Here is a 19539-nt window from a genome sequence, read left to right as displayed (position 1 = left end):
ATTAATGTGGCTTTTTTTTTGAGACGGGGTTTTTCTGTAGCTCTGGCTATCCTGGAACTTTATCTATAGCTCTGTAGACCAGGCTAGCCTTGAACTCACAGAGATCCACCTGCTCTGCCTTCCAAGTGTTAGGATTAAAGGTGTGTGCCACCACCATCACCTGGCTTAATTTAACTTTTTTAAATTTCATCTAAAAGTCAAACTTCTTGTTATAAACTTCATATAGTGTATAGTTTCCCATCTTAACCATTTTATGTGTTAAATTCAGGAGTGTTAGGTCTATTCACTTTGTTATACATGCATTTTCTAGAAATTTCCCACCTTACCTTGTAAAATTGAAAGTCTGATTAAACAACTACACATTTCCCCTTCACTCCTTATCTCTGGCAATCACTCTTTATTTTTTTTTAATTTTTTTTATTGATAAAAGGAGAATAAAGAAAAGAAAGAAAAAAAAACAAATTTCCACCTCCTCCCAGCCTCCCATTTCCCTCCCCCTCCTCCCATTCTTCTCCCCCTCCTCCCACCCCTCTCCCTTTCCCCCCACTTTTCTCCCCCTCCCTCTCCAGTCCAAACAGCAGTCAGGGTTCCCTGCCCTGTGGTAAGTCCTAGGTCCTCCCCCCTCCGTCCATATCTAGGAAGGTGAACATCCAAACTGGCTAGGCTCCCACCAAGCCAGTACATTGCGTTGGATCAAAACCGCGTGCCATTGTCCTTGGCGTCTCATCAGCCCTCATTGTTCGTCATGTTCAGAGAGTCCAGTTTTATCCCATGCTTTTTTTGGTAACAGTCCAGCTGGCCTTGGTGAGCTCCCAGTAGATCAGCTCCACTGTCTCAGTGGGTGGGTGCACCCCTCGTGGTCCCGACTTCTTTGCTCATGTTCTCCCTCCTTCTCCTCCTCCTTGGGACCTTGGGAGCTCTATCCAGTGTTCCAGTGTGGGTCTCTGTCTCTATCTCCATCCATCGCCAGATGAAAGTTCTAGGATGATATGCATGATATTTGTCAGTATTGCTCTAGGATAGGGTCATTTCAGGTTCCCTATCCTCAGCTGCCCAAGGAACTAACTGGGGGCCTCAGCTTGGGCACCTGGGAGCCCCTCTAGGGTCAAGTCTCCTGCCCATCCTAAAGTGGGTCCTTTAACTAAGAAATGGGGTTCCGTGCTCCCCTATCCAACCTTCCTTTATCCCGATTCTCCTGTTTCCCCAAGTCCACCCTCCTTTCCTTCTACCTTTTCTCTCCCCATCTCCCCTTACCTCCATCCCACCCCACCCCCAACATCCCACTTTTCTCCCCGGCAATTTTGTCTACTTCCCTTATCCAGGAGGATAACTATATGTTTTTCCTTGGGTTCACCTTCTTACTTAGCTTCTTTAGATTCGCCTATTGTAGACTCCGTGACCCCTATTTATGGCTAGAAACCAATTATGAGTGAGTACATCCCATGTTCTTCTTTTTGGGTCTGGGATACCTCACTCAGGATAGTGTTTTCTATTTCCATCCATTTGCATGCAAAATTAGAGAAGTCATTGTTTTTTACCGCAGCATAGTACTCTAATGTGTATATATTCCATACTTTCTTCATCCATTCTTCCATTGAAGGGCATCTAGGTTGTTTCCAGGTTCTGGCTATTACAAATAATACTGCTATGAACATAGTTGAACAAATGCTTTTGACATATGATAGAGCATCTCTTGGGTAAATTCCCAAGAGTGGTATTGCTGGGTCGAGGGGTAGGTTGATCCCGAATTTCCTGAGAAACCGAAACACTGACTTCCACAGTGGTTGCACAAGATTGCATTCCCACCAGCAATGGATGAGTGTACCCCTTCCTCCACAGCCTCTCCAGCAAAGGCTATCCTTGGTGTTTTTGACTTTAGCCATTCTGACAGGTGTAAGATGATATCTCAAAATTGTTTTGATTTGCATTTCCCTGATTGCCAAGGAGATTGAGCACGACCTTAAGTGTCTTTTGGCCATTTGAACTTCTTCTGTTGAGAATTCTCTGTTCAGTTCAGTGCCCCATTTTTTAATTGGGTTAATTAGCCTTTTAAAGTCTAGTTTCTTGAGTTCTCTATATATTTTGGAGATCAGACCTTTGTCTGTTGTGGGGTTGGTGAAGATCTTCTCCCAGTCAGTAGGTTGCCTTTGTGTCTTAGTGACAGTGTCCTTTGCTTTACAGAAGCTTCTCAGTTTTAGTAGGTCCCATTTATTCAATGTTGCCCTTAATGTCTGTGCTTCTGGGGTTATACCTAAGAAGCGATCACCTGTGCCCATCTGTTGTAGGGTATTTCCCACTTTCTCTTCTATCAGGTTCAGTGTTTTCGGGCTGATATTGAGGTCTTTAATCCATTTGGACTTGAGTTTTGTGCACGGTGATAGATATGGGTCTATTTTCATTCTTCTACAGGTTGACATCCAGTTGTGCCAGCACCATTTGTTGAAGATGCTTTCTTTCTTCCATTGTATACTTTTAGCTCCTTTATCGAAAATGAGGTGTTCATAGGTTTGTGGGATTAAATCCGGGTCTTCTATATGATTCCATTGGTCGACTTCTCTGTTTTTATGCCAGTACCACCCTGTTTTCATTACTGTAGCTCTGTAATAGAGTTTGAAGTCAGGGATGGTAATGCCTCCAGACAATCCTTTATTGTATAGGATTGTTTTGGCTATCCTGGGTTTTTTGTTTTCCATATAAAGTTGATTATTGTCCTCTCCAGATCTGTGAAGAATTTTGATGGGATCTTGATGGGGATTGCATTGAATCTATAAATTGCCTTTGGTAGAATTGCCATTTTTACTATGTTGATCCTCCCAATCCAAGAGCAAGGGATGTCCATCCATTTTTTGGTATCCTCCTCAATTTCTTTCTTCAATGCCTTAAAGTTCTTGTCAAATAGATCTTTCACTTCCTTGGTTAGATTTACCCCAAGATATTTTATGCTGTTTGTGGCTATTGTGAATGGAGAAGCTTCCCTGATTTCCCTCTCTGCTTCCATATCCTTTGTGTATAAGAGGGCGACTGATTTTTTGGAGTTGATCTTGTATCCTGCCACATTACTAAAGCTGTTTATCAGCTGTAAAAGTTCTTTGGTGGAGTTTTGGGGGTCGCTTATGTACACTATCATATCATCTGCGGGAATAACGAAAGTTTAACTTCTTCCTTTCCAATTCGAATCCCCTTGATCCCATTATGTTGTCTTATTGCTATTGCTAGAACTTCCAGCACTATATTGAAGAGGTATGACAAAAGTGGGCAGCCTTGTCGTGTTCCTGAGTTAAGCGGGATGGCTTTGAGTTTCTCTCCGTTTAATTTGATGTTAGCTGTCGGCTTGCTGTATATAGCTTTTATTATATTTAGGTATGATCCTTGTATCCCTAATCTCTCCAAGACTTTTAACATAAATGGATGTTGAATTTTGTCAAATGCTTTTTCAGCATCTAATGAAATGATCATATGGTTTTTTTCTTTCAGTTTATTTATATGCTGGATTACATTGATAGATTTTCGTATGTTGAACCAGCCCTGCATCTCAGGAATGAAGCCTACTTGATCATAATGTATAATTTTTCGGATGTGTTCTTGGATTCGGTTTGCCAGTATTTTGTTGAGGATTTTTGCGTCGATATTCATGAGTGAGATCGGCCTGTAATTCTCTTTCCTGGTTGAGTCTTTGTGTGGTTTTGGTATCAGAGTAACTGTAGCTTCATAAAAGGAATTTGGTAATGACCCTTCTGTTTCTATATTGTGGAATACATTGAGGAGTATAGGAATTAGGTCTTCTTGGAAGTTCTGGTAGAATTCCGCATTGAACCCATCTGGCCCTGGGCTTTTTTTGGTAGGGAGGTTTTTGATAACAGCTTCTAATTCTTCGTGACTTACAGGTCTGTTTAGATTGTTCACCTGGTCCTGGTTTAATTTTGGTAAATGGTATTTATCTAAAAAAGTGTCCATTTCTTTTACATTTTCCAGTTTAGTGGCATACAGGCTTTTGTAGTAAGATCTAATGACTCTCTGAATTTCCTCTGTGTTTGTGGTTATGTCCCCCTTTTCATTCCTGATCTTATTAATTTGCGTGTTCTCTCTCTGCCGTTTGATTAGTTTGGATAGGGGTTTATCAATCTTGTTGATTTTCTCCAGGAACCAGCTTTTTGTTTCATTGATTCTTTGTATTGTTTTCTGTGTTTCTATTTTGTTGATTTCAGCCCTCAGTTTGATTATTTCCAATCTTCTACTCCTCCTAGGTGAGTCTGCTTCTTTTTTTTCTAGAGCTTTCAGGTGGGCTGTTAAGTCTTCAATATGTGCTTTCTCTGTTTTCTTTAAGTGGGCACTTAGTGCGATGAACTTTCCTCTTAGCACTGCTTTCATAGTGTCCCATAAGTTTGAGTATGTTGTTTCTTTATTTTCATTGAATTCAAGGAAGACTTTAATTTCTTTCTTTATTTCTTCCTTAATCCAGGTATGGTTCAGTAGTTGACTGTTCAGTTTCCATGAGTTTGTAGGCTTTCTGGGGGTAGCATTGTTGTTGAATTCTAACTTTAATCCATGGTGATCTGATAAGACGCAGGTGGTTACTAGTATTTTTTTGTAACTGTGTAAGTTAGCTTTGCTACCGAGTATGTGGTCAATTTTCGAGAAGGTTCCATGAGCTGCAGAGAAGAAGGTATATTCTTTCCTGTTCGGGTGGAATAATCTATAGATGTCTGTTAAGTCCTTTTGCTTCATTACCTCCATTAATTCTCTAATTTCTCTGTTAGGTTTCTGTTTGATTGACCTGTCCATTGGTGAGAGAGGAGTGTTGAAGTCTCCTACTATTAGTGTGTGTGGTTTGATGGCTGCCTTGAGTTTTAGTAATGTTTCTTTTACATACGTGGGAGCTTTTATATTAGGGGCGTAGATATTCAGAATTGAGACTTCATCGTGAAGAATTTTTCCTGTTATGAGTATAAAATGTCCCTCTCCATCTCTTCTGATTGATTTAAGTTTGAAGTCAACTTTGTTAGAAATTAGTATGGCCACACCTGCTTGTTTCTTAGGTCCATTTGCTTGATAGGCCTTTTCCCAGCCCTTTACTCTGAGTAGGTGCCTGTCTTTGTGGTTGAGGTGTGTTTCTTGTAGACAGCAGAATGTTGGATCCTGTTTTCGTATCCAATCCCTTAGTCTGTGCCTTTTTATAGGTGAGTTGAGCCCATTGACATTAAGTGATATTAATGACCAGTGGTTGTTAACTCCGGTCACTTTTTTAGTAGTAGGGTTTGTGTGTTTCCCTTCTTTGAGATGCGCTGGTGAAAGGTCTCTAGATGACTGAGTTATTGTGGGCATTGTTGGACTCCTTGGTTAATGATTTTCCTTCTATAATTTTCTGTAAGGCTGGATTTGTGGCTACGTATTGTTTAAATTTGTTTTTATCCTGGAAAATTTTGTTTTCTCCATTTATATTGAACGAAAGCTTGGCTGGATATAGTAGTCTGGGCTTGCATCCATGATCTCTTAGTTTTTGCAGTACATCTATCCAGGACCTTCTGGCTTTCATGGTTTCCATAGAGAAGTCAGGTGTAAGTCTGATAGGTTTACCTTTATAAGTAACTTGGCCTTTTTCCTTTGCGGCTCTTAATATTCTTTCTTTATTCTGTATATTTTGTGTTTTGATTATTATATGGCGAGGGGATGTTTTCTTTTGATCCAGCCTATTTGGTGTTCTGTATGCTTCTTGAACCTTCATAGGTACCTCTTTCTTCAGGTTGGGAAAGTTTTCTTCTATAATTTTATTAAGTATATTTTCTGTACCGTTGAGCTGCACTTCTTCTCCTTCTTCTACTTCAATTATTCTTAGGTTTGGTCTTTTTATTGTGTCCCAAATTTCCTGAATGTTTTGTGATGAGAATTTGTTGGTTTTGCTGTTTTCTTTGATCAGTGTGTTTATTTTCTCTATGGTATCTTCAGTGTCTGATATTCTCTCTTCTATCTCTTGTAATCTGTTGTTAGCACCTGTCTCTGTCATTCCTGTTCGTTTACCCAGATTTTCCATCTCCATTCTTCCCTCGGTGCTTTCTTCATTGCTTCCATTTCATTCTTCATGTCTTGAACCGCTTCCCTAACCTGTTTGATTGCTTTTTCTTGTTTCTCTTGGTTTTCTTGGGTGTCTTTGAGCGATTTATTCATTTCCTCTACCTTTTTGTTTGTAATCTCTAATTGTTTATGGCAGTTTTTCACCTCCTGTTCAAGTCCTCTATTATTTTCATATAGTTAACTTTTGAGTCGATTTCTTCTATTTCTTCAGGAGTAGGGTGTACAATTCTTCTTATTTCGGGATCCCTGGTTTCTGGTGGTGTCATGTTGCCTTTCAGGTTGTTGGAGGAATTCTTGTATTGGCGCCTTCCCATCTCTTCCTTCAAATGGAGCCAGGAGAGGCCTGGTCTCTTGGTCCAGTCTTTGCTGTGATTGACTCTCTGGGTATATCTCTTCAGTGTAAAAGTAGGAACCGTTCCCGACCCGATGGAATTACTCAGCCACTAAACAGGGCCGCCAGTAGCCCAATGAACCAGGGCCAACAGGATGAATGGAGAAACGGGGGTGGGGGGGTGGGGTGGTATCAGGAGCGCGCAGGAAGCCTGGCGCCTGAGCTGAAGGTGCCCGGCTCCCTTACAGGGGACCCTTAGGCCTGCCTGGTAGGCAGGCACTCACCACTCTGGGTGGGTCGCCTTAGTTTAGGAGCTTAAAACTGTACTTGAGCACTGGTCCTAGCATACAGCAGGGCAGGGTTGGGGAGGGGTGCTGGGGGTGCTGGGTCGTGCAAAAGAAAGACAGCCCTGCAGAAGGAGCTGGGGGAGGGGGTTTGTGCTCTCTTCAGGGACAGTCCGCCCCTGGATAGCACACACTCACCCATCCTGATGGGATTCCTCAGCAACTAAACAGGGCCGCCAGTAGCCCAATGATCCAGGGCCAACAGGATGAATGGAACAAGGGGGGGATGGTATCCAGGAGCGCGCAGGAAGCCTGGCGCCAGAGCTGTAGGTGCCCGGCTCCCTTACAGGGGACCCTTAGGCCTGCCTGGTAGGCAGGCACTCACCACTCTGGGTGGGTCGCCTTAGTTTAGGAGCTTAAAACTGTACTTGAGCACTGGTCCTAGCATACAGCAGGGCAGGGTTGGGGAGGGGTGCTGGGGGGGCTGGGTCGTGCAAAAGAAAGACAGCCCTGCAGAAGGAGCTGGGGGAGGGGGTTTGTGCTCTCTCCAGGGACAGTCCGCCCCTGGATAGCACACACTCACCCCTCACTCTTTATTTTTATACTTGTATGCATTTTACTACTCTTGATGTAAGTGGAATCATACGCTATTTGTTTCCTATGACCAACTTATTTCACTTTGATTTTTTCTTTTTTGTGCTTTTTCTCCCGCTCTGTGTATGCATGTTGCATATATGTAAGTGTCTGTGTGTGCACACATGTAGATCCATATCATCTGTCATTTTCTATTACTGTCCACTCTATTGATTTGAGACAGGGTCTCTCATTGAACTGGAAAATGCTTACTCTTTCAGCTAGACAGGCTGGTAAGCATTTTATTGGAATGTCCCTGTCTCCTTCCATAGTGCCAGAGTTACAGGCATGCATAGCCATGCCCAGGATTTTACATAGGTTCTGGGGATTTGAAATGATTCTGTAGATGTGCTCATAAACAAGGTAGGGGAATGTGTGAAGTGACAGCATCCTTAAGGGGGTCTGGCAGTCCTGGTACAGCTGCTAGCATTTGTAATGTTACACTTGTATTCCTTTGTTCTCTGGACCAAATGCCAGTAAAGCACTGGCCAGGGACCTTATAAATCCCAAGAATCTCTTGGTGTTTTTCTTGAAGAAATCCTTGAAGTAGAGTTATTTTTTCATGGTTGGACCAAGGTAGAAAGTATTTTGTATATTCTTGTCCTATGTTTTAAGTTGATCTCGCAGACTGAGCTGAAAGACAGCTTTCTGCGGAGAGAATCACACAGGACTGGCTTCTGTGTGATTCATTAGGACTCTGGAGTTGTTCTTTACCTTTTTGTGCAGGTCCTCATGTCTGCAGAGAAAGTGCCCTTATCCACTGGCCGCTGAGCAATCTCCCCAGCGTTAGCACTTAAAAAGCATTTCTAGGGGCCTGGAGAGATAACTCAGCAGTAAAGAACACTTTCTGCTCTTTGTTTGTCATGTGTTAATTAAGTTTGGAGACAAGATTCTAAGCAACTACTACAAAAGGACCTTCTGTGATTGTTAGGGAAGGGTAGCTCACTTGCCACCCCCCCAAGCTGGGGAAGTTTAGGGTAGGGAGTGGGTTATGCCTTTCATATCCTGTAATAGGTGGGAGCTGAGGGGTGCAGGGAGAATGTGGCAGCCATCATGCATTCTGATATGTTGAATATGCACTTCAGCCATTTGTCCTGGGTTTGAGACCTAACAGAAATCACTGTCTTAGGGTTTCTGTTGTTGTGACAAAACAAGAACCAAAAAGCAAGTTGGAGAGGAAAGGGTTTATTTGGCTTCCACTTCCAAATCCTAGTCAACAGAGGAGGTCAGAACAGGAACTCAAGCAGGGCAGGATCCTGGAGGCAGGAGCTGATGCAGAGGCCATGGAGGAGTGCTGCTTGCTTCTATAGCTTGCTCAGCCCACCTTCTTCTAGAACCCAGGACCACCAGCCCAGGGATGGTGCCACCCACCATGGGCTGGGCCCTCCCTCATTGATTACTAAATGAGAAAATGCCCTACAGCTGGAACTCAAGGAGGCATTTCCTCAGCTGAGGCTCTGATGACTCTAGCTTGTGTCAAGCTGACACACAAAACCAGCTAGTATACTCGGCATATATCACTGTATTGTAGGTGCTTTATTACTTTTCTAATATAATTTCACCATTGAATTCAGTGTACATATAACAAAGAAGAATATTCAGACCAAGGATTTACAGGGTTTACCTTTTTAATAGTCGAAGCAGCTTTAGGGAGATGATAGTGTCATGGTAAGGTACGTGGCTACAATTGTGCCAAGTGAAAGTTGATTAAAAATCACAGGGCTGAAGAAAGTATAGAAGAATGCAGCTGTATTTTGTCTTTCACAGTTTGGTGTCCATCTGAAGGCGAAAGCTTGTTTCCTAGGCAAATGATTCTGGAGAAATGCCATAACCAAATGGAAGAATGTGTGAAGTGACAGTATCCTTAAGGGGGTCTGGCAGTCCTGGTACAGCTGTTAGTATTTGTAATGTTACACTTGTATTCCATTGTTCTCTGGACCAAATGCCAGTAAAGCACTGGCCAGGGAGCTTATAAATCCCATGCATCTCGATGTTTTTCTTGAAGAAGCACTCGAATGGTCTCATGGTCAGGCCAGAGTAGAGAAAGTATTTTGTATGCTCTTGTCCTATATTTCTAGATCCATTTATGAGGCACAGCTGAAAGAGATAATTCTGTGAGCAGCACCACAGGACTGGCTTCTGTGTGACTCACTGACACTCGGGACTTTTACCTTTTCCTTTTGAAATCCATTTCCGCCTTCAGTGCTGGAAAACTGCCCATGGCTGGGAAACATTAAAGTATTAAAAATGGTGACCATCTTTTTTTAGAGAGGAGTCTCGATTTAAGTTTCCAGATTGATTTATCTTTTTGTGTCTTGGGCCCTTAGCTGATTGATCCCACGGGGACTTGTCATAATTGCCCATTCTTTGAATCAAATGTGAACATAGCAACTAAAAATAAACATGTGGATATTAGAGAACCAGGGGCCTTCTTTGCCTGGGGAGTAGCATACTTGCTGTTGCTAAGATGTTTCCTGGCTCTAGCACAGCATCCACCATTGGAAGCACAGCTGTGTTTTTGGAGTGGACAGATGACAGAAGTGCAAATGCACACTGGGAATTATCCAGAACAATGGCTACAGATGCAAATCATTATGTCTAATCCACAATATTATCCTTATTTATGTGGTCTTTGTGTCATGTGCTTATGTGTGACTTGCTGTGCTGAGAATTAGAAGCATGCCAAAGCACCGTTTTCATTTTCAGAATAGCTATGTCAGAGTTTAAAAGATAAGTAAATATACCAGACAGCTCTTTGTTGCACCGCGAGTGGCCAATGGTTTTATATTTAGAATCTGGCTAAATGTTAGAGCAATTGATCTGACTTCATAACACTTTCTTCATTATGTTATCAACGGGCAACAAGAGAATGAGTGTGAAAACTCATAAAAGAATGATATTGAGTGGGAAACATTCAACCTAGGAAGTTGCCCCAAGAAGGTAGGGGTGGGCATTAATATAGGGCACTGGTAAGAACCAGCTTGCTTGGGTTCAAACTGTTTCTTGTCCAGAGATTAGTTGTGTGCTCCGGGGGAACTTTATGTAGCTTCTTCACACCAGCTTCCACAGCAGTAAAGGGAATTGCTGATGCTGGTTTATCTTATAGAATTGCCAGGAAGATAGATGGGTTGGTATTTGCAGGCCTCTAACACTGCATCTGGTGTATTTAAGCATTTGTAAGCTTTGCTGGCGATCGTTGCCTCTTGTTTTGATAAAATTCACATCCTTTTTCTGCAGGATCAAGTGGGAGCTAGTCCCCAACCCGAATTTATCCTGTGATGATTCAGCAGAGTGGAAAATGCTAAGGTGGAATAGCTTGGTTAAGCATTGCATTTTTTTCTCATGACGTTATTCTAGGAGTCTCCATTGTGCCTCAACTGAAATTTAAACTTTATTTAGTGCTCTGAAAATTTCCCTCAAAACTGATTTCTTTTTGGCCATTGAGCCCCCCTTTTTGTAGTTTTAAGATAAAGCCTCACTTAAGCCTTTCTGCTTCTACTCCTAAAGAACTGCCTCTGCCTCGCTTTGTGATGTCAAAGAGTGATGCTGAGATACGGTTTGGGAATGCAGCTGAGCTGCATGGAAAGAAAATTCAGATTCCATACTTAACCACCGAAAAGAATTCCCTCAAAAGAATGGACGATGAGGATAAACAGGTGAGAGTGGGGGTCGGCATGCTCATTCGATTCTGACCATGACGCCTCGTGAATCACAGCTTCTGGTCTCTTGCCAAACTTCCAGCAAATCTTGCCATCTGGAACACAATTACAGATTTGGAAGTAAGCCAGGAAAGTTTTCTTGTAGCAAGAAGAAGGTGACACATAGGAATTACTGCTAGCCACCCACTGGCCCTTTAGAATTTACCTTAGTATAGAATTGTGCCTCAAACAGTGCTGTTGATTTAATACACTTATTTGATTTCTCTAGGTCAATGGTTTTTAAATAGGTTCATTAACATGTAACTTCTAGAACAACGTGGAAACAAAGAACAACGCTAAAAATCAAAGAGAAGAAATGTAGCTTCTAAGAGTTAGCAAGTGTTCCCCTCCAAAAAGAAGCCCCAAATGATTCTCTGATTAAACATGTTTGGGAAGTATGTCCTCATGTTCCATTCGTAGGGGAAAGACTAAGTCATCAGCCTTGGAAATTAAGAGGGCACATCGACAGGCAGGTTCTATTGGAAAGAGGCCTGGAGAACTGTCTTTACCAAGCTCTTATTACCAGGGAATCCTTTCTTGGGAAACATATGTGGAATGGCATCTCAGTAAATGCTTTTAGCCACTTAGCAGGCTTGAGAGCTGAGTATGGAGGATGAGCTTTTCTAATCGGTTTTCATATTAGTAAACCCCAAGGACATCATGCTACAACTCATGCTGCTGATAAAGAGCCGTGTAGAGAAGTCAGGTGATATTCAGTACTGCCTTCTGTAAGGTAAAGGAACATGCTATATTTTAGGAAGAATTAAATCAAGGTGTTTTTAAAATGCAATAAATATTAAAGGGTTATAGTAAAAAATAACATATGGCTTACTTTGATGGTCTTGGATAGTCAAGGTTTCAGGTTTATTTTTTGTTTTTGTTATTTTTTTTACACAAGGTTTCTCTATACAGCCCAGGCTTGCATCAGGCTTACTTGGTTTTCCTGCCTTCTGAATGCTGGGGATTATAGGTGTTCCTCTTTATGCCTGGCCTGAATTTTACATTTATAGTTAAAAAAAAGGCATAGCTCGTTCTGTTAAACAACTCCACGTAATGTTACTTTAATCATTTAAGTGGTATGTTAGAGAGACATAGGAATTTGTACTTAGTATATTTTGGTATGTGTCTATACCAGCATTTAGAGCATTCCTGTCCCACAGTGGCAGATTTCCTGGGAAGTTTTCAGGTGTAATCTCTTATCTCAGATTGCATATTTGTTTTTAAATTAAAGAGGCCAATATAGTCTCTGTGTTATAAAAAGCACCATTATACTTATATTCTACTGGGAGTGGGAAAAAAGGAGGAAAGCCAGCAGCAGGCTCAGGTTATTATCTGGCGTAGAGTCCTATATCAGGTTCATGGTTGAGTTAGGATTCCAATTGTACTTATGAGGGCTTCATCTTAGTATTATGGGGTATACTAGATGGGTGGCTATATTTTGGAGTCTCTCTATATGAAACAAACCACTCCCCAACATATAATTTTGTATAGTAAGCTCCAAGAATACCCACCATTAAACACTGAAAATGTAAATTTTATTGCATATTCTGGATTTATATTTGGTGAATATAAATTCAGTAAATAGGAGTCTTAAAAAGGAAGACTCATTAATTCATTAATTGAATGAAAATGGAATTGGTTCACAATTGAGGGATATAAATGTTCTCTTTTGTGATCAGTGTCTTTCATTTTCCAAAGGAAAATACTATTGAACTAACAGAAAACATTTTAGGCTGGTATTAGAAATTTGTTAGTACAGTAATAGTGATTTGAATCCTCAATACTCCTCTTTTGCTTTGCTGCAGTTTTGAGGAAACATTTCTCCCCATTTGTTAAACCAGCCAAGTCACCAGCCATAGAGTCACATTTTGCTTCTTAAACTGCAGCTCAGAATGCCAGGCTTCTCCAGTGGTTGCCTCTGAACTGTGCTCTGGTTCTTTGAAGCAGGAAACACAGTCTCCCACGATGTCACCCCTTGCCTCCCCTCCTTCTTCCCCGCCTCATTACCAGAGGGTGTCCTTGAGCCATGGCTACAGCAAACTGCGGAGCGGCACAGAACAGATGCATCCAGGTAAGAGGCGACCAGGGGGCCAGCTGTCACAGGCAATGTCTTAGAGTCTCCTTAATCTAGCAGGCAGCAATGCCACCAGCTGCTTAATTTCCTGATTTAATTACTCTTGTCTTTGGAAACATTGCTCAATTTCTTTTTATATTCTCAAGTAAAGTTTTTTTTTTTAAATGAAATTAAGCATATCTCAGCAATGCTATGTTTCTTTGCCTGGAAACTGGTTCGTCTTTAGACTTGTAAACAACTATTTAGATGATTTAATATTTCATATACAAAATTCATTAAAGGAATGTAGCATGCTAAGGGCTTGCATTTTTGAGAATTGTTATTCCCTTCCGCAAGAACACTAAACATATTTACTCAATAATTGTTTTTATGAAAATTCTTTAAAAATTATGCAAAAGCAAGAGAGTTGATTCAATATTTAAAGGCCAGGGAGATAAATGAAAATATTGAGCTTTTATGTTTTAGGGTAAAGATAAGGGAAATGCTCAGGGTAGCGTTCTGTTGAGAATCATGCAGTATGCACAGTTATGGGGCTGTCTGCTTGCTCATATTTATGCTCTTCTGGTCATTTCAGGGGTAAAATATATGAGGTGGTTCTCAGGATGACTTGCAGTTGGCTGCCCAGGCTGCAATGTGTGAAGTCCCATAAATTCACTGCAGCACTGTGTCCTTCTGTGCTTCACGCTTCTAGTTTCATATATGATTGACTGAATGTATTCTAGAATAGAATGCCCTGTAGCCCCCTGCCCATTTTGTGGGATGTGGTAGAAATGACCCAGTTTCTACAGGATTTTGCTGCATTGAAAAAAGACTGTGACTTCTAGAGGGTCACAGAAATACAAAGCTATGCTAGGCTGAGCTACAAAGGGCTGTCCTTTTGCCGAGAGAAGCAGGTAGGACGTGATGGAGAGAGCTTTGCGTTAGAACCAGAAGGTTGGGTTCAGCGTGACTTTAGGCAAGCTATTGAGCTTCTATGAACCATATTTTTTTATTTTCAAACAATGATAAGGGTGTTAGAAGTATTCAGTGAGAATATGAGTATAAGCTCAGTTGAAAGTTGCATCCTATGCAATACAAGATGGTGTTCCTAATGGCTAGTAAGAAAATCATTCTGAAAATCAGCTATCTCATTGGTGTCTGAAGCTACACAGGGTTAAGACGTCTTCATTCTCCTCTTGCAGTTTCCATCGTATGATTTGCCTTTTTCAAAGAAGGGGAATAGTTTCTCCTATTTCAGATCTAATTTGGGCTTAAAAATTAATGTTCAGTTCATAGGTAAATCTATTTGTGGTCTATTAAGTCAGCATATCATTAAGTTCTTCATTTGATAGTCCTTGTTTGTGTCCTCTGTTTCCTGCCCCCTTCTCTCATCCTGTCCTAAGTGGGCTCCCATCCCTGCAGCGCTGAAGAGACTACCTACTTCCCTCTTTTCTGGACTCTGAGGAGTAGATACCTAGGCTCCACTATTCCTTATTCCTCTTTATACTTGCTTTAAAGTGGCAAAAATCTATGTATGATAAAATGAACATATTTTAAGTAATTAATTTGAATTTTTACAAGTGGATATACTCATTTAGTTATAACTGAGATTAAAAAGCATTCCCATTGCACTGTAGGTGCCCCTTCCAAGTTCCTTCCTGCCTTGAAATGCAGCACTGTAATGGTTTTTATCATTGTCAGTCAGTTTTATTCCTTCTAGAACTTCATGCAAGAGGAAACAGGCAGAATGATTCTACTTGTGTCTGCTGTCTTTCCCTCAATATAGCAGTCAAAATCCATAGGATGTGTTAGTAGTTCCTTTCACTTTGTCGTTCAGTAGTTTTCATTGCATGAATAACCACAGATTAATGGTCCTTCTCTTGTTGATAAACATTTGGGTGTTTTGTAGTGTTTGACTGTTATGAATAAGGATACCATAAATATTTGTTCTTGAGTATTTTTGCGACTTAGGCTGCCATTTCTCTGACACTTAGGAGTGGAATCTTTGTGTAGGCGTGTGAAAACACCCACAGTTCCGCTTTGATACTGAACTTCAAAGTGGTGGAAATCTTGAGGGTTTTAAAAAAATAGTCATTTCTTTAGAGAAAGATGATGTGTCTACTTCCATATGAAACCTTTTGTAAAGGAATTGAGGGGTTATTTGGTTTGCTTTTGAGTTGTGTGTTTTGGGTTTCATTTGGGAAGAAAGAGAGTTGAAGCAGTAAGTAATATGTATCCTTTTCCTGAGTTTAGACTGAGTAGCAGTAGACACACCCTCTCTTTTATGGGAAGCATGGGTCCATGATTTCATTAGCACTCCTGAGCATTAGGATCCTAGCCATGCAAGCTTACTGTGCTTAAAACTGTTTGGTAATGTTCAGTTGGTATGAAGAGCTTAATGTGGTTCCATCAACATGGAATGATTTTTTGAAAAAAGCATGTCAGAGGACAATGCCTGCCTACAATTTCAAAAATTACTTTTGAAGGCTTGGATCATGTGCTCTCTATGAATTTTTCTTTTGTAGTATTTACATTTGTATGTACTCCTAGCAGGTTTGAAAATACACTAAATGTGTTGCTAGGCAGTCATTTACATATTTTAATGTATTATAATTTTGTTTTCTAGTTGCTAGGAAGAAATACAAAATAGATGTGAGCCTGAATGCTTGTTTCCTTCCATCCTTCCTCCCTCACTCCCCCCTTCCCTTTCTCTATGTCTCTGTCTCTTTCTTTCTTTTGTTCTTTTTAAGAGCACCAGTCTGGCCTCCTGCCTGCTAAGTTTACAGGTGTGTATCACAATATCTAACTAGTTTGGTGTTCTTGACATGCTATTGCTGTACCTTCTTTATTTTAAAAAGATCAAATTATGCTAAATATGGCACCATAACAGCCACCTCTGTTCTCCACCCAATTTTATTTCTAAGTAAGTTACAGAAAGAAGCACTTTTTATATTTATATATTTTAAACCTCAAAGTGTCAGCCCACAGAGATGAAAAATAGTTTCATTTTGGGTAATGATTTCTCCTTTCTGTTGGAGCTGGTTATATTTAATTGTCTTACTACCATACTGGCAAGGTCATTATTATATGTTCTGGAAATAAAAGGAGTAAAGAATAACATTCACTTTTGTAGCTTAGAAACTTATTTTAAAGGTAGTATAAAGGTAGAAAAATGATTTATAAATGTTTTGCTTATTGATTAATAGAATAATAAACATGTAATACATTTATGCATTTTTATATACCTGTTTTTGCATTCTGTATAATAAAGAAGATAACAATTTATTTTTATAATAAACAATAATGTTGAGTTCATATTAATTTTCTTTGGGGTTATATAATGAATTGAATACATTTAAATAGGGAAGCAAATATAAATCATAACTAGATTTGGCATTTATACTTTTTAAAAGAATTAGAAGACTTACTTTTTGCTCAAAAGTTTTAGCTTTTAGTTGTATTTTTTTGTGCATAAATGTTTTGCCTGCACTTATGCCTGTACACCAAGTATATGTAGTGCTGGTGGAGGCCAGAAGAGAGCATTGGATCTCCTGGGACTTATAGGTGGGTGTGAACCACTATGTGGGTGCTGGGAATTGAACCTGGGTCATTTAAAAAAGGAAACAGTATTCTTAACCACTAAGTCACCTCTCCAGCCCTCAGAAAATTTAATTTTTTAAAAAAAATCTTCAAGGCAAAATAAAAATCTGAGGAAACTCTTTCCCTTTTTCTACAGAAAGAACTCATAAATATGGACTGCAGGGAAAGGTCTTCATTTAAAATGATGCCTTTTGTGTTTGATAAAGAGAACTGACTGCTCTTCTAGCAGACCTGGGTTCAGTCCCCAGCACTTACAACTGTCCATAACTCCAGCTCTTGGGGACCCAATTTCCTTTCCTGGCCTCCATGGGAACCATGCACACACATGTTATAGAGACAAGCATGCAGGTAAAACATCCAAACACTTAAAATAAAATAATACTTTTTAATAGGTATAGATGATATATATAAGCATCAGGCCAACCTCAAATAGGCAGTGTACTCTTCAGTCCATCCAAAATGTGTAGTGTAGTTCCTGTACTTAATTGGGAAGGATGAAATGTGCACATTCACCCCGGGGAAAACCTTTTCTGGATTCCTGAGTTTTATACTTGATGCCCAGTTGAGGTTTACCTTTCCTAATTCTTTTTTTTAAAAAATCTAATGCTATTATGTCCTTTTACTTTTCTCTCCCCAAATGAATGTAAATTTGGTTTGAGTATAGAATGAAATTGGTAAGGAGAAACTTCTATCTGAATTCATTGCTTTTTAAGTGATAGAAGTTTCAGTGAGAATAATGCATGGCATGCTTCAGTTTTGATCCCACTGGAAGAAAAGATTTAGGAAGTCAAAAGAGTCCACCAGCCATCCTGGCAAAGTACCATTTCCTAGATGGAGTCATATGCCTGGGGCTGCTGATCATTCATATCAGGCCTTTGTTTAATTCTGACCTACAGCCAGTGTTCATTTTAGGCCAAAGTCACATCCTTCAAAACCATGAATGAACACAAAAGTGAGCCCCACCACTTCAGAGCATGGTCCAAGTTACCACAAAAAGCAGGAGTAAAACATGAATATTTGTAATGTGGCATGTTTCTAGCTATTGATTCTCTCTTTCTGAATGTTATTGAGGAGCTCACTCTTTTGCTCTCTCATTTTATGCCTAATCTTAACCTGATGTGAGTTTAGTATTATCATGATATTGGTGAGATGGCTTTAGATTATTTGGTGAAATTATAGAGGCAAGAGGATCAGGATTTGTGAGTCTCAGGCAGCTCTCAGATTATACACTGCAATTCCTTTATTACCCTTTCCTTGAAAACCACATGCTACATCAGTTTGAGTGTGAAATCATAATTTTGGAGTAGAATCTTTGTTTACCAGGCTAGCATTCTCTCTTGTTTTTCAGCTTCTTATGAAGCTAGGCAGCCCATTGGCCAGCCGGAAGGATCCTCCTCAGAGGGTCCAGGATCCAAACCCCTTCGTCGCCAGGCATCTCTTATTCGGGTAAGTTATGATGTGGGCCTGCATCAGTGACAGAACTGGGCAAAATTTTGTGCTGTGGAAATACGGCATTTAGGGTGGAGATAGGACTCAGAAGGTAAGAACATTTACTGCTCTTGCAAAGGATCAGTGTTTAGATCCTAGTACCCACATTAAGCAGCATACAACCACCTATAACTCCAGCTCCAGGGAGTCCAGTACCTTCTTCTTGCTTCCATGGTACCTGCATGTATGTTCATATATTCACACACAGACACACATGCATACACATACTTAAAAGTAAAAACAACTCTTATAAAGAAAATCCTGAAAGAAATATGGCATTTTAAAGTATTGAGTATTTTATAGCTAGCATACAAAGTAATGGACTTCTTTTTAACATGTATTTTCTTCTTTTGGTTGGGTGAGACAGGATCTCACCAAAATGATGCCAAACTCCCTGTGTATTTGAGGCTGATTCTGTTGTCTCCAGTTTCTGACAGCTGAGATATCAGGCATGGGTCACTGCGCCTGGCATCATATAACATTTCATACACATATAACATACTTTGTATCTCCCCCATGACCCTTTCCTGTCCTCCCATCCTTACATACTGATTGTCTTCTTCCTCCCAAATCATCCATTCTTCTGCTTTCCTGTCACATGTATTTCATTGTTTTCTAATGAGGAGCATAGCTTTTTGATCACTCTCTATTCTGTTGTGAGAAAGGTATAAAACTACTTCATCATTCAAACATTGCATTTTTTCTTTTGCTTGTTTATTTTCTTAAATCTTTTCTACTTTTATCTTCTTTCAGTCTCTAGAATAAACCAGAGGTTGGCTCTTGATATTCAGTGTGTCTAAGGCATCCCCACCCCTTCACCTACTTAATCATGGAACACTTTCTTCAGGAGAGCTTCATATTTCCTAAAGCAGCTTGTTTCATGTTTGCCTTATTCTTTATTATTGCTCATTGAATGCCTAATTAACTGTTTTCCATTTGCTGTGTGTCTCCAATTACGTGGCAGGCTTTTGGAAGGCTGCAGTTGTTCTGTATTCTCTCGGAGCCTCAGACAATGCCATTTTGGTAGCAATTGGTCTGTAACTATAAGCAACTTTTTGCATGTAATAGACACAAAATATTGTCTCACAGGTTATAATGATACTCAGTTTATTCTGATTACACAATACCTTAGGTAGTTTCAGCTTCTAATTCTCCAGTGTTTTTCTTTGGGTAAAGAGCTCTGGTTTTTTCCTATGTCCATAGCTGTTGTCTTGTGTAGTATCTCTAAGTTCCTTTGTAAAGAAAGTATATTATTAAAGAAAAAGTGAGTGTGTGTGTTGTGTGTGAGAGTGTGTACACATACATGAGAGAAACTATCCAAAAGTTAGGTTTATTATGTAACATGAAGAACAAAAGGAAGTAGGTGGTGGTTTGTATAACATT

The 19539-nt window shown here is 40.2% G+C and overlaps 1 protein-coding gene across 14 annotated transcripts in view; it reads left to right on the top strand.

Moving 5' to 3' along the window:
• The window catches only part of Reps2 (RALBP1 associated Eps domain containing 2), a 274896-nt gene that overhangs the window by 97341 nt on the left and 158016 nt on the right, over window positions 1-19539 (top strand). For 4 of the 14 annotated variants that reach the window (XM_075956744.1, XM_075956739.1, XM_075956730.1 and 1 more), the window contains exons 3-6: window positions 10825-10973; window positions 12960-13086; window positions 15819-15854; window positions 18017-18114. In XM_075956744.1, coding sequence (XP_075812859.1) covers window positions 10825-10973; window positions 12960-13086; window positions 15819-15854; window positions 18017-18114 — 410 coding nt within the window. The remainder of the gene's footprint in view (window positions 1-10824; window positions 10974-12959; window positions 13087-15818; window positions 15855-18016; window positions 18115-19539) is intronic. The other 10 variants (XM_075956743.1, XM_075956736.1, XM_075956741.1 and 7 more) reach the window with 3 other exon arrangements.

This window comes from Microtus pennsylvanicus, chromosome X (genome assembly GCF_037038515.1).
Source record: "Microtus pennsylvanicus isolate mMicPen1 chromosome X, mMicPen1.hap1, whole genome shotgun sequence".
NCBI lineage: Eukaryota > Metazoa > Chordata > Mammalia > Rodentia > Cricetidae > Microtus > Microtus pennsylvanicus.
Note: the sequence above shows the minus strand (reverse complement) of the source record. Positions and strands in the feature narration are given on the sequence as shown.